At 40.3% G+C, this 22,087-nt stretch overlaps 2 protein-coding genes and 1 long non-coding RNA gene across 4 annotated transcripts in view; 2 read left to right on the top strand and 1 right to left on the bottom strand.

Annotated features, from left to right (window-relative positions):
- Positions 1-3: 3 nt before the first annotated feature.
- On the bottom strand, positions 4-15,221 carry Zscan30 (zinc finger and SCAN domain containing 30). 2 transcript variants are annotated; one of them, XM_015482438.2, is made up of 4 exons: positions 14,927-15,221; positions 8,615-9,125; positions 8,201-8,339; positions 4-2,953 (listed from the first exon to the last, which is right to left on the bottom strand). In XM_015482438.2, the coding sequence occupies exons 2-4, from the start codon at positions 9,020-9,022 to the stop codon at positions 2,022-2,024; spliced, it is 1,479 nt and encodes a 492-aa protein (XP_015337924.1). In that variant the 5' UTR covers positions 9,023-9,125; positions 14,927-15,221; the 3' UTR covers positions 4-2,021. The 2 variants fall into 2 exon arrangements, with proteins under 2 accessions (XP_015337924.1, XP_015337922.1); XM_015482436.2 differs by lacking the exon at positions 14,927-15,221 and having other exon boundaries at positions 8,615-9,625.
- Positions 8,857-12,096, top strand: LOC125617740. Its single transcript, XR_007348840.1, has 3 exons — positions 8,857-8,992; positions 9,419-9,522; positions 9,618-12,096. It is a non-coding gene; the product is annotated as an uncharacterized LOC125617740 (long non-coding RNA).
- LOC125617738 (zinc finger protein 271) overlaps positions 14,691-22,087 on the top strand; it is a 21,085-nt gene continuing 13,688 nt past the window's right edge. Inside the window, exon 1 of the mRNA XM_048806337.1 lies at positions 14,691-14,844. The gene's annotated coding sequence lies outside the window, so the exon portion shown is untranslated. The remainder of the gene's footprint in view (positions 14,845-22,087) is intronic.

Genomic DNA, 22,087 nt, shown 5'->3' with positions numbered 1-22,087 from the left:
AACTTTAAAACTCAAATTTTATTACATCTTGCTTTACATTCTCATACTGAACAGTTAAAGGGTATACTCAACATATAAATGTTAAAATTAGTAACTTTTATTTACAATATTTTTGCCAAGAATGTTAGGATTGGAGAAGAAAACACAAAGTACTCTAAAATGTCAAGTGTTTCTATGGGTAAAGGGATTGTGGGTAATTTATATGTTCTGTATTATCAGCATTTACAATAAGGAAAAACCATCAAATGCTGTTTAAAACATTAAATCATTTGATTGTCACCTACAGGAAAAGGCAACTCACTATCCCATGTCTTATGGTTGATCTCACTCAGTGACAATTGTGTAAACTTTGGGCACAAAGATCCTTCCCAATTTCATCTCTATTACCCACAATAACTATGAACATCAAGTCTTCAAAAATGTTTTTAAGGGCCGGGCATGGTGGTGCACACCTGTAATCCCAGCAGCTCAGGAGGCGAAGGCAGGAGGATTGCGAGTTCAAAGCCAGCAATTTATCAAGGAGCTAAGCAACTCAGTGAAACACTGTCTAATCAAATACAAAATAGGGCTAGGGATGTGGCTCAGTGGTCAACTGCCCCTAAGTTTAATCCTTAGTACCCAAAAAAGAAAAAAGTTCTTAAGTATTAATTGCCCTCAACAATTGTAGGTTAATTAAAACTGCCAAAGTAAAAATAAAAATTAGGAAAGTATAATTTTGAGGAATCTGGTTAATTTAACAAATATTTATTGCCCTCAAGTGGCTTAGAGTTTGCAGAGCTGGTGCTGAGGGTAAGGGTAAGGGAATGAAGAATATAGGGTCTGGGAAGGCAAACTTCTCATTCCTGGGTCCCTGGAAGTTTCCCATTTCCTGAGATCCAGGGTCATGAAACACACTCTAGACCTCACTGTCCCTATAGCCTCCGATGTATATTCTTTATTTGGTGTGCATCATGCCTGTTTCCATAAGATGTACCAGTCTTCTACTACCTTCATTCTGAGTACTTGAAGATGTAATAGGTTCTGTATAGTGATTATAGAGAAAATCCAACACATGTCTTCTAGGCACATGTCCTGGCTTCTTAGCCACAAGTCCTACCAGACTATGACAACTAATTCCTGCTAAGTGAAGAGTCCTGATGTCTCCAGATTCTCCTCTTTTCATGCCCTATATGTCCTATAACCTCTGCCTTCTTCTGCCCTTGACCTGGCTAATTTCTACAGTTTAGGTCTCAACTGAGATATTATCACATCCAAGAAGTCTTTAGATATCAGGTAAGGTAGCCCTGCCATGTACTCCAGAAACACCCTGGATTTATCCTATCAAAATACTTATTGCACTTTACTTACTTATTTAGTAAATATGTATATTCCATTAACCCTTAACTCTGGGACAGCAATGACCATATCTGTCCCAAATAGCTAAACACAACAGGTGCTTAATAAATAAGCAAACCTGAATTGGCCTTGTAGGAAGCATAGGGCTGTGGAGAGAAATGAGAAGTGGGAACAATGAACCACCATTCCTCAGATAATATTAAACTGCCTTGGATCTTGTTAAAACAAGCCAGGGCATAATTCAACATTTCCCATACAAGTCAACATTTCAGGTAGTTGAATAATTCTTAGTACATGCCTTCACCTACCAAATGCACAAACGCTGAGCAGGGATCTTATCCTTGCCATCATGTAAGGAGCTCTTTTAGGTACATAATTCTGGACTTGCATGGTGGCAGTTATATTTGGGTTGGTGAGGTAAAGGTGGTATTGATGAGAGACTTCATGCAGATAAAGTTAGGCATTTCTAGAGAATACCCACCATTCTTTTCAAAGACCTGATTTTTAAAAAAAATTCTTTCCACTTAACACTTAACAATCGTAACAATCATGTGGATCTCCTCTTATAGAACTGAACTGGGCTGGAAGGACAGACACCCTACTCTCAGGAAAATTCTATCTTCCGTTGAGTCTCATCCTCAAAGTGAATTTTTTGCATTTCACAATTATACAACTCTTACTCAGACTTAAACTCTGGTGTGTGTCCTTTGATGCTGCATAAGACCTGATCTATGTCTAAATGTTTTCCTACATTCACTACATTCATAAGGTTTCTCCCCAGTGTGGATTCTCTGGTGCTGGGTAAGGGCTGAGCTCTGATTAAAGGATTTTCCACATTCATTACACTCATAAGGTTTCTCTCCAGTGTGAATTCTTTGATGCTCAATAAGGATAGAGCTCCTACCAAAAGCCTTACCACATTCAATACATTCATAGCCTTTATCACCAGTGTGAATTTTCTTATGTTGAATAAGGGCTGAGCTCCGGCTGAAAGCTTTCCCACATTCCCCACACTCATAAGGTTTCTCTCCTGTGTGAATTCTCCGATGCCTAATGAGCTCTGAGCTGCCCCTGAAAGCCTTTCCACATTCACAACATTCATATGGTTTTTCACCACTGTGTATTCTCTGATGTCTAACAAGGTCTGAGCTCAAACTGAAGGCTTTGCCACATTCTTTACATGCATAAGGTCTCTCTCCAGTATGAATTCTCTGATGTCTAATCAGCTTTGAGCTCTGGCAAAAGGCTTTCCCACAGTCAAAGCACTCATAGAGCTTGTCCCCTGTGTGAATTCTCTGTGGTGTAATATCATTTGAGTTCAGATTGAGATTTTCTTCAATTCCATGACATTCAGGGAAACACTGCTCTGTGGGGATTTTCTTGTTGAACATTGCCAGGCTGTACTGTCTTTCCTGGGAAGGGAGCTGACTCATTTTGTTCATTGTAGCACTTCCCCTTTGCTTCTCAGACTTGTCCAGACCGTCCAAAGCTTCTTCAACTATCTGTACTGAAGCAATTTCCCCAAGAAGTCTTCCTGGAGATATCATAGCAGTTGAGGCTACACATTCAATAATTTCTTGCTTTGCTGCCAACATTTTGTCAGCTACCATCTTGCCATCTAAAAGTGTGAAAAGAAAATGCAAGTGTCATTTACTCTCCATGTTGAAAGAAAGGAAATTATTGTAGTAAGAGCAGAAAATAAAACAAATGAAATAAGTATTTGCTTATTAGGAGGAAAATTTCTTAAAACTAGCTTCCTAATCTAGGAAAATTCAGTGAAGTGGCCTGGAGTAGTGGGAGGTGAACCCCTGAAGTCAAGTAGACAGACAAGGAGAGTTAATATTGGAGAGGAGTGACAATGAACTAGGAAAGCCCTTAGTTAGAGGTGATAAATAGGAGTATCAGTGAGAAATTATAAAGCTAGGAGATGATTCTGGAGAAGAATATATTTTAGGTAATGCAGGAAAGGAAAATATATGATGCAGAATGATCAGGGTAAAGATGTCTGAGTCTTAAATCAATGGTACTTCTAGCAAAGTAAGAGAGCAGGAGATATGATTATAAAATGCTTAGGAGGTTAGTATTGAACAAAGGTAGCTGGTCAAGAACTAGAAAGCATGATGGCAATAGCAGATTCTAGCAGGTTTCAAATGGAACAAATAAATACAAGCAATATAATAAGATGCACAAAGCATGAGAAAGGAATATATTGGGGTTCCTGACTCATTCTGGGGTTAGGTGGGAGCCTTAGGGGTCCATCTTTTCAAGTGTAAGGGATCAAAGAAGGTCGATGGAAATAATTGGCAAATGTGACTGCCTGGATCCAAATCCAGTTCTCATACAACACGCTCCTCTTTTTTTCTAGATTTCTAGTAACTTACAACAGAAACGGGTGATATCAATTGAATTTTTTCTAGAACTCTGAAGTTGCTCTCATCCTCCCAAAGTCCTCTAAACTTATATACATTTTACAGATCAGGAAGCTGAGGCTCAGAAAGAGTATGAAAGGCTATAGAATTAATAATTGGTTGAGTGAGAATTCAAACAAATCTGCTTAAACTCAAAGTTTTCAGTTTTTCTCTGAGTTATCTGCCTTCCCTTTGGAATGAAGCAGGACTGTAGATGAACTAAAAAAATAATTTAAAACTCATTTTTTCTTTGGAAAAGTTATGTTTTTGTATGAAAACAAGTCTTTCATTTTATATTCTTTGAGAAAGAAGTAATAGGTTTCTCTGTTAGAATAGTTCTTTCCTTTATCACACCTGCTACCTGTTCAGTGACATGTTTGGTATAAAATCCTTTTAACTAAGAATGTGACCTCTGATTGCTCAATGACAGATACTTTTAGCCTTAATGTTCTTTAGATGATGTTGCACTGCCAATGCAGACCTCACTACTAGTTTGCTGTCTCTTGCCCTTGGCTGCAGTGAGTGTTGGCTCCTCCTATGGTCTGAATATCCGTGTCCCTCCAAAATTCATATGCTGAAATCCTAACTCCCAAAGTGATGGTATTAGAGGGTGGAATCTTTTGGGAGATGATTAGGTCATGGAGGCAGAGCCCTCATAAATGTAACTAGTGCCCTTATACAACAGGTCCAAGAAAGCTCATTGGCTCCTTCTACCATGTAAGTACACAGGTGCAATCTATGAGAGAATGGCTTTCCACCAAACACCAAATATGCCAGCATCTTGATCATGAACTTCCTAGCCTCTGGAACTGTGAAAAATAAATTTCTGCTGTTTATAAGCTACTCAGTTTATGACATTGTGGAATAGCAGCCAGAACTGACAACTCCAGCCAGGTGTGGTGGTGCATACCTCTAATCTCAACTATTGGGAGGCAGGAAGAGGGCAAGCTTGGGCAACTTAGTAAGACCCTGACTCAAAATTAAACAAAAAAGATTGGGAGAGTAGTTCAGGAGTAGGGCATTTACATGAGGGCCTGTGTTCAATTTCCAGTACTATTGAGAAAAACAAAGACAACTCCTAATCTTCCACAACGGCCCCCTTCTTTGGAGAATTGCCCTGGATGATGAAAGCCACTAGCCCAGGAAACTATTTCACCCTCACTGCCCCCACTGCATCAAAAGAGCAACTCTGCAATGCAATCATGCTCTTAAGGCTCCAGAACATTTCCAAGGATTCAACCAAGATTAAGTTTTACCTAAGACTATATCATTCTTTGCTTGGTTCCCTTCCTGATTCTGTAAACCCTCTATTAAGATTTTTCCCAAAGAACATGTCCTTAATAAATTACCTGCATCCATATCTCCACCACCAATTCTTCTTCTAACAAGACATACTGTTAGGCTAGTAAAGAGCCTACAAGAAAATTATAACCCAAGGTTGTAAAAAAAAAAGGCATAGTGACTCTTATAATCATATCAAGGCAGATCCTTCCAGTGATATAAACTTTATGACTTAGGTGAAAATATGGATTATTCACATTAATTCTTCAGACATCAGCATAAAGTGACTTATCAGGAACCCAGTCAAGTCCATCCAAGACCACACACTTGGACACCAGGCATAAATGAGGATGAGAAATTTTGCTAAGTCCAAAAATGTCTAAAAGACAATCACTATTGCTGATAATGTGATTGAATCTATAACATAATGACATTGTGAAATGAAAAACAATGAAATAAGGTGTAACAGATAAGAGTTGGGGAGAAAAATCTACTTTAAATCTATATTTTAAAGTAATCAGATCATCACTAAAATATTTTATTTTGTCTTTATCCCTGAACCTCAAGAGAATGTGGAGAATTTGAAACATGACCAGAGAAATGTCGAAATAAACAGAGACAAAGAACACAGGAGTCAGAGACAGTGAGAGGCTTAGTTAGACAAAGGTCAAAGGTCATTTTACTTATTCAAGTACAAGTATTTTATGAAAGCTCTGCTAAACAAACAAAAGGAACCAAATTGAGGCTAGGAATATTTCATATAGACTTGGGAAATAACTTTAATATTAGTACGCTAGGCTTCTATAAAAAAATACCACAAAAACAGGCTTAAAGAAGAGGAATTTATTTTCTTACAGTTCTAGAGGCTAGAAGTCCAAAATCAAGTATCAGAAGTTTTGGTGTCTTTCCAAGTCAATCTCTCCTTGCCTTACAGATGGCCATCTTCTTGCTTATTCTCATGTGGTCATCTCAGTCTGTGTTTTTTGTGTACTAATTTCCTCTTATAAGGTCACCAGTTATATTGCATTAGAGCCCATTTAATGACCTCATTTAACCTCTTTAAAGGCCTTATCTCCAAAAAATACAATTATATCATAAGGTACTGGGACTCGGGGCTTCAATATATGAATTTTGGAAATATATAATTTGTCCCTTTAAAAATGCCAATAAGAAAAATCCCAAAAGCACTTAAGGAATTATAGTGGAGTCTCTGGCCCCTGAGACCTTAAATAATCTACCCTAAATGATTCAGATAATACATATTTTGAATACCTTTGGCCTCCAGGGGTTGATGTCTTGGGAGCTTGGTTCCCAGTGCCATGATGCAGGAACTGATGGGATCTTTAAGAGATGGAGCTCAGTGGGTGGTCCCTAGAAGCCTGTCCTGGAAATGGATAAGGTATTTTCTCATGGGACCCTGGTGAGTTCTTGTGAGAGGATAGAAAAGCCTGAATCTGACCTTTGAGTCACTTTCACTGCTTCATGTGATCACTTGCTCCTGCATGCTCTCCTATCATATCACTGCCATGATGCAACACAGCAGAACTGAGCCAATGCAGGTGACATGTACTTGAAGCTCCCACACCATGAGCTACATAACTTCTTATCTTTATAAAGTTAGCTGTCCCATGTATTACATTATAGTGATGAAAAACCAATTATAATCCATTTAGCTGTTTTAAGATAGGTGATTTGATCATTTTTTAAAAATGCATTTTAATGTAGCTCCTACTTGGTGCAAAGGATACTTAAGAGGGTAGTATCAGGGTCTGATGCATGGGGGAAGGTTGAGAGGGAGTTTTCAAGGACACTTCATTGGATTAATAGAATTGATTACTTTGGTGAATTGCTAAGGTTCAGGATCTGACCTTGAAGTCTGTGTCATTACATGCCTCTCAATCAACACACTAGGTATGGATTTCCCTCTTGGAGTAGAATCTTATAAACCAAGTTCATGAAACCGAGCAATAAGGCCATCATGAAAATTACTATGTAATCATCATACAAAACAGAGTGAATTAATGCATTTTATTATAGCTAAGTTTCATAGGAAGTTAATAAGATTGCTTGATGAAGATGAAATCAGAATGATAATGAAAGTCTAATGACAATAAAGTAATAAGCTGATGTAGCTGGTGCCCCTAGGGATGATGTTGCCTTAATCAAAGTCCTTTTTGTACTAATTCTCAGCTCCCATGACATCTATCAATTTATTGCCTCCTAATTTAGAATCTACCCTTCATTGTACTATCTGAAATACTGGCATCAAGCTGGCATGATATGGGTTTTAATAGTATACGGGGCTAGAGTGCCAGTGGAGGAGGAAGGAACTTTTCTTTGTTGATCTGGTGTGCTCTCTCAGTTTCTGCAGTGTGGGGGACAACCAGCAGTGCATACTCCAATGAGTTTCAGAGGCACTGCCCCCCTCAGCAGCTTCCCTGCAAACTCTGTGCCATGTCACTTCCCCATTGGGGGCTTCTGGCACCCATAGGGTAGCTCCTCAGTGAGTGTGACCAGCTGGGCATTTCACTGAACATCTCCAACTAGTGGGTCATGGCTGTTACCTCTCCAGAGAGATCTGGACTTCAGCCCTGGCAGATGGGGGAAAGACATAGCACCCTCTTGCAGATACGTTCCTTCCTTGGGCATTCTGCCTTAAGCCGAGAGCCCCCCCCCCCCAATACCTTACTCCTGACAATTTAGAGTTTTAGTATTTAGTTATACCACTTAATGGTTAATGCTAGTTACAGTCCATAATTCTTTTATTTATTTATTTATTTATTTTAATTAAGTATATATGACAGCAGAATATATTCATTGTAAAACAGTTCATAATTCTTAATGTTAAACTTTCTGTGTTCAAGTTTCTGTTACTGATACAGTATTCATCTTCATCTTAGAAACTGCCTTGTTAATGGAATTCAAGTATTATTTTAAAAACAGAATATTAGTCTTTGAACATTATGGTATTATAGAGAATTTATTAAAGACCTTTGTTTTTAACCCAAGTTAAAACAATAATGCAGAGCCAATGGAAGAGTATTTCAAGGCAAATGGGGGTTCTTTCCACAATACTTAGTGACAGCTGCAAGTGACTGTTATTAAGTAAAATGTACCATGGAACACTTGATCGCCCTTACCTCATCCTCAACCCCAAAAGGGTTAAAGATCCTCACCTCTCTCGTGGAAATCTTGGGGCTCCTGAGTCTCACTCTTGCATTGGCTCTCCAAAGACCGCAGAGGGTGACTTAGAGACTTCAGAACTCCTGTGCATGTTGTGTTCTTCCAGATCATTTTCTGGCCACAAGCAGAGTCCTAGAAGTAATCAAGTACTAGCACTGTGATTCTAAGGATGCACAAGAGGAAACTCCCTAGAACAACAGGGCTAAACAGAAGGAATCAGAAACCTATTCAGATATCAGTGAGAAAACAACAGGTCTAAAAATCCTAATGACATGAACCAATGAGTGAATAATTAATACAGTATAAAATAGAAATTGGATAATTCCATGAGGAGTCAATGCGACTCATAACAGCTTCCCCATTAACTTGAAATAGTCAAGCAAACAAACAAAACACCTACTTCTTACCTGTTGCCTTGATTCATTGAGTTCTTTCTCCAACTCTTCCAGCAGAGTCACAGCTTCCTCTCCATTATCTGGCCCCTGCTCTCGCACCCAGGCCTGCAGTTCCTCAGGCAGGATGGCCAGGAACTGCTCCAGCACCAACAGCTCCAATATCTGCTCCTTAGAGTGTGCCTCCGGTTTCAGCCACCGAGAGCAAAGCTCCTTGAGCTGGCTCATAGCTTCTCTGGGCCCACTGGAGTCAGAATAACTAAACTGCCTGAAACGCAGGCGGAAGACCTCCTGGCTCTGGGAGTTCCTCTGAAGGCCAAAGTCCTGCCCCCAAACATAATTCTCTTCTTCAACCTTCACAATTATAAGTCCTTCTTGTTCTTTTGGAGCATGGTAAGCCAATGCTGTGATCTCTTCTGACATTCTGGGAATAGACAGTCTGAAAAAGCTATCCAGCTGAGGCAGAGAAGAGATGGAAACTTGTATCTGAGGAATTCCTTCTGAATTCCAACTCTTCAGGGAGGCCCTGAAGTGGATAGTGCTGGTGTTATACAAGCAAACCACATGCTTGGAATGTAAATACATGTTTTTGAAGGCCAGTTGCCAGGGAATATAGCACTATAAAGAAAATTTACTAAAAGGGAGCTTCCATATAAATGATACATCTATAGATGATTCAAGAATTTTTGGGGATGTGAAACAAAACTTTAATATAATCAAAACCAATTTGACCTTTGGGAATAATGTTATGCACAAAATTAGGGATAATAAATAGTATTATATAAAGATAAACCTAATTGTGCCCATTCTCCAAATTAGACTACTGAGAATCATAAGCTGACCAAAGGCATACAGCCAGTGAGCAGAGCACTGGGCTCTTCAATCAAAGTAGTTAACTCCCCAAAGAAAGGAACTCACACTTCGTAAGTACCTACTATGGGCCAGGTAGTTTACAAATTCTATTTTATTGGGGCATGACAGTAACACTATGTGATATTTTGATCCCCATGTTTTACAGATGATGAAAGCTTCTTGAAAGTTAATGAATTTTCCCAAGGTCCCAAACCAGTCAAGACATGACCTCAGGGTTGCCTGGCCTCAAGAACGTCTCCTTTTTATTCCAGAATTGGTTAATGCCCAGGACAACCTTGATTGTTACTATAAACTAGGAATAATGATGAAAAGATTAGAAAGGAGTTATGAAGAATGGCTATACATGTACAAACAAGGAAAAGTTATCCTTGAATTTGTCACAAGATTCTGAAACAGCACAAGGAAAAGAGAAAGAGATTCCTTCATCCATTTTTTTTCAACAAATACTTGAACATTAACTATGTGCTAGCAGGCATACTAAACAGGAGTCTCAAGATAATGAGTTCTGTCTGCAAGGACTCAGTTTATTTAGTATGTGAAATTGACAGGTAAATACAGATTGATAAATCGAAAGATAATGAGCACAAGAGAAAGACCACTGACCAAGCCCAGGTAGAGAGGGGAGAAGTGTTAGAAGATGTAGCCTATTGAAGAAACTGAAAATGGTTTAGGGAGGCCAGACTAATGGGTGTCACCTCTGGCTATGTCTTAGTATAGAGGCACCATGAGAGATTCATGGAGTCAGAATCTCCAGGGATGGGGCTTAAGTGAGTGTCCCTAAGTGCTTCTAATAGGTAGAAGCCTGGTTAAGAATAATATGTCAGAGCCTGGGGTACAATTAAGGAGAAGAGATAACTATAGGGGAACAGCCAAGCCCTCCAGGGTCCAAGGGGTTGATCCCTCATGGCCACAGGAATGGCTGGAGGATTTATGTGCCCACAAAGAGAGAGAAGAAGAGATAAGTAAGGGTTTGTTGCAACCATTTAGACTATGGGAGTCAAAAAATATAAAGATAGGACACACTGAATAAGGGTTTGGAAGAAAGGGGAATCTAGAAGGACTCAGGTTTCTGGCTATTCCTGGTGACTGGAGGTTGCTGGTGTCATTTGCTGAGCTATTCACTAAGAAAGTTATGTCTGAGGTACCAACAAAGCAGCATTTCCTAAACTCTACTTTACCAGATATTAACAGGTGCTTCAAATACACCAAAACACAATAGAAACTTGGGGATGTTTTTCTTAATTTTTTGCAGAAGAAAAATAATAAATATATTTTTTAGTTCTTATTATGTGATAATTGTAATTTAAGAAATCATAAGATTAAAAAAATAAACAAAAAGGAATCACATGATGCTGCACTGTCAGACCTGTGTACATAGCATTTACCAAGGGCTGCAGCACATCTATGTGTATCCTTAGTGACTATTAGTTTCTGTTATGTCTCTTGCCTTTTTTTCAATGTTTGTGGTATTATTCAATTTTATTATAAATATTATGCCTCACCAACTCATCTTCCATAGGTGTGTGGCTGAAGGAAGGATATAAACTCCTCCATCTCCTTCATAGGTCCACCCTCTCTAAATCAGAATTCTCTAGGATTAGTCCTAAATTCTCCCCTTTTTTAACTCTCCACTTTCCTCCAAGGCTACCTAATCCTCACCTTTGTTTACCATCTTCTAGTATAGACCTCCTATCTGAGCTCCAGACCTATTTACCCACAGTTCTTCACTCCCATCATAACTCCTCTTGAATTTCTCAAATGCATATCAAATAGTACATTCATAAACAACTCATGATTTCTCCCATATCAAATCTGCCCTCTTCCATTGGTTCCCTTTCAGGTAACAGGAATATCTTACCTGGCTGTATGGCCAGAAATCATCCATAACAAAATTCTTTCTTTTACCTCCTTCCTTTATTTAATGCATATTAGCCTACTGATTTTATTGCCTGTCTGCCCGTCCTAAACTCTGCCACCACATATTCATCCTAACTGTCCCATCTGTCATACTTTACAATAACTTATCTACTGACTTCCCCAATGCACTGTATCCCCATTACTCTATTAATCTACATTGTAACCAGAGTGATCTTTTCAAATTGCAAATCTGACCTGTTCTTATAACCAGTTTTGTTTTGTTTGTTTTTAATGATTTTAAACAAAAATAGACTAGTATTTCTCACAGTATTGTTTATTGATCAAGTTTAACTATTAGTTTCAACTTTAAAAAAAATTTTGTAGTTATAGATGGACAGCATGCCTTTATTTTATTTGTTTATTTTTATGTGATGCTAAAGATTGAACCCAGTGCCTCACACATGCTAGGCAAGTGCTCTGCCACTGAACTACAGCCCCAGGCCCTAGTTTCAACTTTTGATCCCTAATGTGATTGTGATCTTTTATCAGTTGGGCTGCAGATTTGAAGGTTCCAGTGGAGAAGGTTTCCAAGGGGTATTACTCTCTGTCTAGCAACTGATTGTGGCTAATGTCAGGAAGCTTGGCTGGGGCTATTAATAGGAATGCTTACACATTTTCTCTCTGTGTGCCCCTGACCAGTTTTTGTTGTTGTTGTTGTTTGTTTGTTTGTTTTTTAATAAAAGCAAAGTACTTTTAGTCAAGGTAAAGCTCTCTTTGACTGCACTCATTGCATTTATCTGGAATGCACTAAAGTATAATCAGAATCTCCTAGATGAGGTCCCAACAATTATATTTGTAATATATTCTGCAAGTGATTCTGATGTACAACCAGGGGTTAAGAACCCTGGATTAGTCAAGGAGACACAGGAGACAAAGTTAAAAAACATTTCTTTCCCTCAAAGCACTTTTTTTCACTTTGTGAGTGCATATACTTTAGTGGGATCATTTGGTTAATACCTGTCTTATCTATGACTTCACTGTAAGGTACATCAACATTTTTGCTCACTATTGTATCTCCATCACTCAACCCAATGCATAACTCATAACACCTTCTATCTATATAAAAGAATGAACTGGAAAATTCAAAGAGGTAGTGGTCAACATTGTCAAATGCCTAGTATGGACTGAAAATTTTTCCCACAGCATTTCTCATATCTACTATAGCAAGGTGATCTTGCTCACAGAAAGAGCACCAGTTTCAGGGATGATGGTATAGCTCAGTGGTAAAGTGCTTGCCTGGCATGTGTAAGGCCCTGGGTTCAGTACCCAGTATGAGCTGGAGACCAACTTTGAAGTCACACCACCCAATTTAGACTCATGATGCAGTCTCTAACTAGTTGTCCAACATCATTCACCAAATGAATCCTTCTGAAATCCCATTTCCTCTCCTAAACATGGAATTAATAATGTAACATTGCAGAGCTATAGGAATTGGAAACAACAAACAAGTATCTGAGTTTGTGGGCTGGTGTACAAAACATGTCTTTTTATTATGTTGCTTTGGCATCTGGGTACTTAATGATACTGGAGAGACTGTTTCTCCCAGGACTAGCCAATCCCTAGAGATAGTAAACAACTCACCTGTGAGCATACCTTCCAAATGAAACGAACAGTCCCAGAGCCCCTCCACCTTCTCTAAAGGGCTCTCATACTCAAGGCCATCACTCCCCTCTACTCAAATTTCAGGATCAAGTATCAAACAACTAGGAAGAGCCCCTCTCCCCGAGAGTTCACTAAAATTATCCAAATCAGCCAATCCTACCCCTGCTTACCCTGTCTTGATGGTTTCTTCCCATAGAACCCACAAAACAGGCTCTTGCCCATTTCCCCTCATTCCCTCTGCCTCTTGACCAATTGGCAGAGTAATTCCACATGCTTTCCTGTGGAGGCATGCCCCCTTTTCTTGAAAACCATAACAAAGTACATTTTCAAAGGCAATCATCTTCTGATCTGTGGTCCTCACTAAACCTGAACAATAAAATCTACATTTTAAAAAAAACTGGCCAAGAGTAGGTACCCAAGACATCATAGATAAGGGTAAATTCCACATCACAAAGTATGGGTTACAGAATAGACTTTATTGGGGAAAATTTGCCAGCCAGCAGTTGGTAAAAGAAAGTATAGGTCCACTGATTCTCCCATCATCCCACCAAGAGAAAGTTTGGAAAAAGGTGTTCTAGTGTTTCAGGGGAGAGCTTCTGCTACCTTCTTATAGTGCAAATTTGAGAAAGCAGTCTTGTCAGTGGGGGTAGAAACCAACTGTTTCTCATCAGAATTCTGGATTTAGGTATTTATGTAGCTGTCTAGCAAACCAGCTTTCTAGTACCTGGTGTGTGTGTGTGTGTGTGTGTGTGTGGTGTTTGGTGGGTGGGTGAAGCCTTGGGGAGGTGGGAATACTGAGCTTGCCTATAGCCCCTTCCTCTGGAAGAAGGCATTTCCCTCCCTGGTCAGAGTATATCCAGGCAATCCTGCTTGCTGAGGCGTTCGGTTATTACAATGTATCTGCTTTCTAATGTAATGCATTACAATGAATCTATTTGATCACTTAATTGTAACAGAAAACACCAATTGAAACTTTATTAGATTCCAGCATTATCTACCTTTTAAGTGTCTTAATTCATTTCATATTCACAGCATTCTATGGTGTACATTCAACTGTTTGAAGAGCAACAGAACATATGAAATAATTTATCCTAGGCTATATGGCTTCTAAGTGATATGGTCTGATTGTTTTGAAACCAACTCATCTGATACCAGGGTACATCCTCTTGGATGCCTACTCTGACGAAATATTGTTTCATAAATGCATTCTCCCACCAAATCAAAACGCCCTTTAGAAAAGGGCCAGCATTTTCCCACATACTTGTTTAAAATATTTATCAAGGGGCTGGGGATGTGGCTTAGTGGTAGAGTACTTGCTTGAAATGCATGAGGCCCTGCCTGGATTCGATCCCTAGTACCACAAATCAATTAAGTATAAAAGTAGAAATATTTATTGAATGCCTATCTGTGCACTGAGCAAAGAGGTATCAAGACAGTGTCTTTGCCATCACATAACTTAAAAATAGCGAGAGGCGCAAGTTAAACAGAAAGCACACTTAATTACCTAACTTAATTGTGATGAAAACTACGAAGGGGAAAGTGGAAGGTGTTCCGGGAGTGTCTGATAGGATCACACCCTGACTGGAAAGCCAGGACGGATGGCTGAGACCTAAAAGCTCGCTTTGGCCGCCTGAGAAGTGGCAGTAAGGAGCCCATCAGCGCCAAGTCCACCTCCTAAACCAGCAGCCGGGCACACAGGAGGCTCGGTGAGTGCTGGAGGAGTCAGTGACCGGTGAATGAGCGGTGGAAAAGATGAACGGATGCGCTGACCGACCGGCCAGCTGACAGCTAACCTCGAGGGGCGGGCCCTGGTACAGCCGCCGGCTCTACGGAGGCAAGCCGCGGGAGCCCAGGTAAGGCGGCGGGGAGGACTGAGGCCGGACAGGGGTGGGTTGGGAAGCACCCGGGGCCACGCTGCCAGACCTCCCCACTCACCCTTCGCTCTGCCGGCTGCGGGCACCGACCCCAAGGAGGGAGAAAGAAGGCCTCCCGCTGCTTGCTTACCGGAAGTGCGAGCGGGCGCGCCCCTCTAGGAAGACCGGAGGACTGCACCTCCGTGGTCCACACGCCTCTCCGCGCAGGACTAGTGTCCTGGGAAAAGGAGATGGTTTTGAACTCTTGATAAAAAGTGTAATCGGTAGTTACAGTCGAAGCTGACCTTGAGGGTTGAATCAGGTCAGTGACTGGAAGAAAGCCGTAGGTTTTTAAGGCATGTTCTGTATCCGTAGTGTCCTAAACGGAAGTCATTAGCCACGTGAGGCTGTAACTTGAAATATGGCTGGTGAGACGGACAAATGAGTTTTCGTCTTATTTAATTTGAATTGAACACATTTAAATTACTGCATGTGATTAGTGGCTACCATATGAGACAGCAAAATCCCAGTGAGTGAAATGGGATAAAAGATTTTTAATGAAGTAGATCAAATAAATAAGGAGTGTCAATAAAAGACTGTAAAATTGTCTCCCATTTTAAAAGTCCATAAAGTTTATACACAGAACATATTCAGTTTGTTCATTACCTTGAGGGAACTAGCAACACATTTATTGGTCTATAAATACCTAATTTTGTCACGGAAGAAGAGATGTCTCCGCAGAAGGGTGTGAGGAGTTCCCAGAGAGAAAAGGGAACTTGACCCAGAACCAGTCTGGGGTTCTTGACCAACATGATGGGAAAGAATTTCAGCACATGCGGATCAAAGGCATAGACAGAGGTAGTAGATACATATGGAGGGTGGAGGATAAACTCAAAATAGAGATTCCTTTGGGGTAAAAGCAAGGAATATGAACTCAAGGGAGAATGCAGGCTATCTCCAGAGGGAGAGACAGCCACCTTTGGTGTGCGGTGCTAATAAAAGGGCCGGTGCTAGAGGGTGGATAAGAGGTGCAGGCAGAGTGGAACTCCACAATTTCATCAGTTTTTCCTTTACTTGCACGTTTCCCTCATTTTATAGGGGCATGCCGCTCAACCTCAAGATTTACAAGTGTGCTCTCTGCATCTCAGTGGTTGTGGACACTCCCTTTAAGGATTCAGTATCTCTCTCTATGGAAAATCCCTATCTCATTTTCACCTTGGGTGGTGCTGAGGATTGAACCCATGGCCATGTGCATGTGAGGCAAGCATTCTACCAACTGAGCTATATCCCCAGCCCTCATTTCCACCATTCTTTAATGAATAGATGAATACAAACATTATCCCGGGGAGAGGATAATGAAATATACCTAAGACAGTTAGTGAACTCATCAATAGTAAACAATTCTCTATCATTTGTTTATTTTCTTTTAAAAATGTTTTAACATTCTGATTAAAACATTGACTTTAGTTAATAATAAAGCAACAAATTTTATTAAATGTAAAATTTTATTAAATTTTATTTAAATGTGTTCAATTCAAATTAAATAAGACGAAAACTCATTTGTCAGTCTCACCAGCCATATTTCAAGTTAGAGCCTCACGTGGCTAATGACTTCCGTTTAGGACACTACGGGATACAGATCATTTTATGGAGAATGTTAATAAAAGGGGAACCTGAGGCTGGGGATACAGCTCAGTTGGTAGAGTGCTTGCCTCACATGCACAAGGACCTGGGTTCAATCCCCACCTCCAAAAAAAGGGGGGGAGGCAGGGTGTAATATGGAACTTCTGTGCTATGTTTGCAATAATTCTCTGAATCTAAAACTGTTCTATTTTTTAAAAATTATTTAGAAAAAGCCAATACATAAGTTAAAGATGAATTTTAATTATTTGTTTGTTTATTTATTTATTTATTTATTTATTGAGGGACCTTGGCAACTTAATAATGAGATCTTATTTCTAAATAAATTTAAAAGGGAGGTGGGGACTTGGCCCCCAAGATGAATTTTTAAATTGAAGGATATGGAAATAAGTCCAAAGACTTTTTCTCTAAGCTTTTGTCATTGAAAATCCCAGGCCTCAGCCAGACCAAAGGAACACAAAAGGAACCCCCTCCAGACTGGCACTTGACCAGGACCCTCGTGAGTCACCTGAGGCCAATACTATAAGCCCAGGGAAACTCCCTATATTCACATTCCTGTTCCACCCTAAAAGAAGCCAAGTAACCCAGACCCTAGCTTCAGCCACCTGCCATTTTCTGCCCTGAAAATGAGCCACGCCAGGGTTCCACCAATTGACTCTGATGCTAAATGCTGAATAAAGAAAAACCTGCTGATGAGGTTTGCTTCCTATCTCTTGACTTCATCATGTGGGCATGTTATTTGTCCTAACAAAAATATTTTAATTGTAAAAAAGATAAGAATGGGAAACTAGGGACAGATGCTGTTTCTGTCCCCTTTCATTCCTGGGGAGGTCCAATAAAACGCTAGACTTCCTCACTATAACCTTTGTGTGTCTTACCTGCTCTTTTTCTTTTGTTTCTCATCTACATTTTTTTGTGACTTATTTTCCAGATCTTTAATTCTTTCTTCAGTTACATATAATTTGCTTTTAAACATATCCCTATTTCTGTTATGCATTGTTTTAAAGGTTTTTAAAATTTTTTTCAGTGGTAGATGGACACAATACCTTTATTTTTATTTTTTATGTAGTGCTGAAAATCGAACCCAGTGTCTCATATGTGCTAGGCAAGCACTCTACCATTGAACTACAACCCCAGCCCAGTTTCCTATATTATTTTTATATTGCTTTTTATATCTGTGAAAAAAATGTGCATGGCTGCAAGTTCAAAGCCAGCCTCAGCAACTCAGTGAGGCCCTGAGCAAAAGAAAAAAAAAAAACAGGCTGGGGATGTGGCTCAGTACCCTGGGTACAATCCTTGGTACAAAAATAAATAAATAAAAGATTTTGTCTCTATTCTGAAGTCATAAAGATACTTCTGCATATTTTCTTCTATAAATTTTATTAAATATTTGCTTTTCATTTATGTCTGTGATATACTTAATTTGTGTGCAATATGAGGAAGGGATCTAATTATTTCCAAATGAAGAATCAAGTATCCAAGAGTCAATTATTGAACTGTCCTTTATTTTCACACTGTTCTTCATGCCAGCTCATCTACCTAGATGATGATAATGATGATGATGATGATGATTTTGTTACTGGGGATTGAACCCAGGACCTGATTCATGCTAAAATGTGTTTTACACTCCCTACCTCTCAGCTAGATTATTTATTTTTGATTCCTCAAGTAGTGTGTGGTGGCAGTTTCTGTAGGCAATTTCACCCATCCACAAAGCTAGCAATTTAAGAATGACAAATAACATATCAAAACTACAAGTCACTCAATATTGCTTGCCAGTCTTACTGTTTTCTAGCTGGCTCAAACTTTGCACAAAGACTTTTTCAAAGCATTTCCACTTTACGTAAATTTTCAGTTTCTATCTTCACCTTTATTCTTAAATGATGCATAACTCAACGTTTTTTTTCCAGTGAGTTTAAAAGCTTTCAGCCTGGAACAATCTCAGTTTCCCACTCACCTACCTGATCTTGCACCCATCTCTCCTGCAGCTTTTCGATTAGCATGGAAGGAGGGTTCCTGGTATCTCAAAGACCTATTCCTCCACCTGTCCCAACCTCTTCTTCAGCTATGCCATCATCCATACTCCTTCTCTTCCTCTTCCTTCTCCTCTTCCTCCTCCATTTGTGGTTCTGGGGATTGAACACAGGAGCATTTTACCTCTGAGTCCCCAAGTCCCCACTCCCTCTTAAATTTATTTAGAAATAGGATCTCATTAAGTTTCCAAGTTCCCTCAAACTTGTAGTCCTCCTGTCTGAGTCTCCTAATCCCTGAGCAGGCCACTGTATGTGGCTTCTTGTAGATACCTTCTAACCACCTTGTTCACTGTTTTAGTCAGCTTTTTCACTGCTGTGATTAAAGGATCTGACCAGCACAACTGTAAGAGAAGAAAAGTTTGTTTGAGAGCTCACAGTTTCAGAACTCTTAGTCCAGAGAAGGCCAGCTCCATTCCTCACGGCTTGAAGGGAGGCAGAACATCATGGCGGTCAAGAAGTAGAGAGAGGGGTTGGGGCTGTAGCTCAGTAGCGCTTGCCTTACATGTGTGAGACACTACTCAAGACCACATAAAATAAGTAAATAAATATTGTGTCCATCTACAATAAATATTTATCCATCAAAAATTTTTTAAATAATAAATAAGTAAATATTTATATTTACTATTTATAGTAACATCCTATCACCTTTGCTGTATATAGAGATTTAGTCAAGGGAATTGATAGCTCATCATCTTAGTCATTTTCTGTTAACCAAAAATCACAGGTTTTGCTCACATTCAAGGGGAAGGGATCACACACAGGTATAACTAATTAGGGGTAACCATAGGGTATCTCCTACAAGTACTTCTTACATATCCCTACTGCTCTCCATCTTCACTGTTACCATTCTAATCCAAGCCACCACCATCACATGTTCACACTAAAGTCAAAGGTGTATGTCATTGCCCTGTTAAGAACGTTTTAATGGTTCCCCAATTGTTTTTATGATCATATTCAACAACCCATTCTGGCTGCTGCCAATCTCTCTAACCACACTTTTAGCCAGAAATGTTCATTTAACACATTAAGCCTCAAGTTTTCAATTCTGCAAATATAATAAATATTCAAATATTATTTCAAAATTACCATAAGTAGTATATTTGTTGTTCACTTTAAGATATTATAGGTGTTCCATACCTGGGATGATGGGGCAAAACAGGTTAACATGTTCTAGCCTTCTTTTTTTTTTTTAAATTCAACTTTAATTTTTTAGTTATTTATAGAACTTTATTTTTATTTATGTATTTGTGGTGCTGAGAATCAAACCCAGTGCCTCACACGTTAGGCAAGCACTTTACCACTGAGCTACAACCCGAACCCCCTGTTTTAGCCTTCTTATTCCCCGACTTTGTCAACTCATTTTCAAAAAATATATTACAAGTCTAAACATGGACACCTGAGGAACTTCCAGTCCTAGAGCCTAAACATGGACATGCACCTTTGGAACTTCCGGATCCAGGGGCCTAAACATGGACATGCACCTGAGGAACTTCCGGATGCTATGGCCTAAACATGGAGGACTGAGGAACTTCCAGATCCAAGAGCCCAAAGATGGATGTGCACCTGCGGGCCTAAAAATGGACGTGCACCTGGGGAACTTCCAGATCCGGGGCCTAAACATGGACTTGCACCTGAGGAACCTCTGGATCTGTGGGGCTAAATATGGACGCCCGAGGAATTTCCAGATCTGGGGGCCTAAACATGGACACCTGAGGAACTTCCTGTCCTAGAGCCTAAACATGGACGTGCACCTGAGGCACTTCCGGATCCGGGTGCCTAAACATAGACGTGCACCTTTGGAAATTCCAGATCCGGGAGCCTAAACATGGAGGACTGAGGAACTTCCGGATCCAAGATCCCAAAGATGGATGTGCACCTGAGGAACTTCCAGATCCAGGGGCCTAAACATGGACACCTGAGGAACTTCCGGTCCTAGAGCCTAAACATGGACCTGCACCTGAGGTACTTCCGGATCCGGGTGCCTAAACATGGATGTCTGAGGAACTTCCGGATCCAGGGGCCTAAACATGGACACTTGAGGCACTTCCGGATCCGTGGACCTAAACATGGACGTGTCTCTGGAACTTCTGGGTCCTTGTGCCTATAAAGGGGAGGGCGTGACTCTCAGAAGGGATGTGGTACATGAAGAGGAGCGGATCATGCGGCCTGTTGGGAGGCTGACTCAGCTGTCGCACCCTGAGCTTGAATGTGACAGTGGCCTCACTTCCAGGCCTTCCCTTGGGTGTCACTTCCTCCCCTTCCAGGCGGTGCCGGGAAGGAAGTGAGACCAGGCGCAGGGGCCAGGCCCTGAGGAGGGACACCGTCTTTCTCCTCGCTTAGCCAGGTGCCCAGCCTGGCTGGGGACAGGGACGTCTTGTGACACTGGCTGCCTCCTGCATCCCTGCCCCAGGACCTCAGGGTCCACAGGCGGGGACAGTCGTTGATTCTCCCCTGGCCACTGACCCTCAGTCCCGGGGTCTGCCGAGGGAGGGCTCTGTCTCCCAGAGGGTCAGGGGGCCCCTGTGACCTGCTGCTCCTTACCCACCATCATCCTGGGCGAGCACAGGTCAGGACACCAGACGCTACTGAGAGTGACATCTCCTAGATGGGAGGCTGGGGACTTTGCCTCTGTCCCCAGGCCTCAGACATTGGATGATCCCCCCCAGAGACAGAAAATAACCTCACACTGCCCAAGACTTACTTTTAAGCTTTGGGTTCTGAAATTTTCCTGCTGCCACCTTCTTCGTGAAGCCAGGTTTTCAACAGAGACAATATTCCAGGGGCGGGGGGGTGGGGGGACAACAACATGGAGTTAATCAAACCAAACTGACACATCTGGTCCTCCAAGAGAAATCTGGATTGGAGGGAGAACAGCCATTCTCAACTGGCGAAATGTGAAGTTCCCTTGTCCTTATTTTGTTTAAGAAAAATAAATAATCTGATGTTAATTCATCAAATTATTTTTGATGAGTGCTTCGCTCATAGGAAAAAAAAAATCTGATTTCATCCATTTCTAGAACAGGAAACTGAGGCTCAAAGGAATTAAATAACTTATCCAAAGTCACACAGAGGTGGGACAGACTTGAGATTTAAGTTTGTATGATTCAAAAGCTCAAGATTATAAACCTTTAACTATTCATGTTGTTATAAATAAAAGTTTTTTCAACTTTGTAACTAATATAATTAATGTTGTGATGAGTATCCTTATAGAGAAAACTTTGCATCCATTATTGCCAGATTGTATTTTTTTTAATATTTTTTTTTTTAGTTGTAGTTGGACACAACATCTTTATTTCACTTGTTTATTTTTTTATATGGTGCTGAGGATCGAACCCAGGGTCTTGCACGTGCGAGGTGAGCACTCTACTGCTGAGCCACAACCCCGCCAGATTGTATTTTTTACCACATGTCAGAAATATACAGAAAAAGATAATAGAGTTATAAAACCTTTTGGAAAGTTTGGGACTCTGTTTTGACCTTTCATTTCCTTGGGAAAATAAAATATGGAAAAGGAGAGAGAATGTTAATATTTTGGGAACAGTTTGCATAGATCTGCAGTAATTTATTTA

Source organism: Marmota marmota, unplaced genomic scaffold, assembly GCF_001458135.2.
Source record: "Marmota marmota marmota unplaced genomic scaffold, marMar, whole genome shotgun sequence".
Taxonomy (NCBI): domain Eukaryota; kingdom Metazoa; phylum Chordata; class Mammalia; order Rodentia; family Sciuridae; genus Marmota; species Marmota marmota.
Note: the sequence above shows the minus strand (reverse complement) of the source record. Positions and strands in the feature narration are given on the sequence as shown.

What these genes read in the sequence shown, in the direction of transcription:
- Zscan30 (XM_015482436.2), bottom strand. Translation starts at nt 9,184, where the DNA reads ATGTATTTACATTCCAAGCATGTGGTTTGCTTGTATAACACCAGCACT. An exon ending in TCAATGAATCAAGGCAACAG is followed by an intron (nt 8,340 to 8,614) that starts GTAAGAAGTAGG and finishes GATTACTTCTAG; the next exon opens with GACTCTGCTTGTGGCCAGAA. An exon ending in CCAAGATTTCCACGAGAGAG is followed by an intron (nt 2,954 to 8,200) that starts GTGAGGATCTTT and finishes TCACACTTTTAG; the next exon opens with ATGGCAAGATGGTAGCTGAC.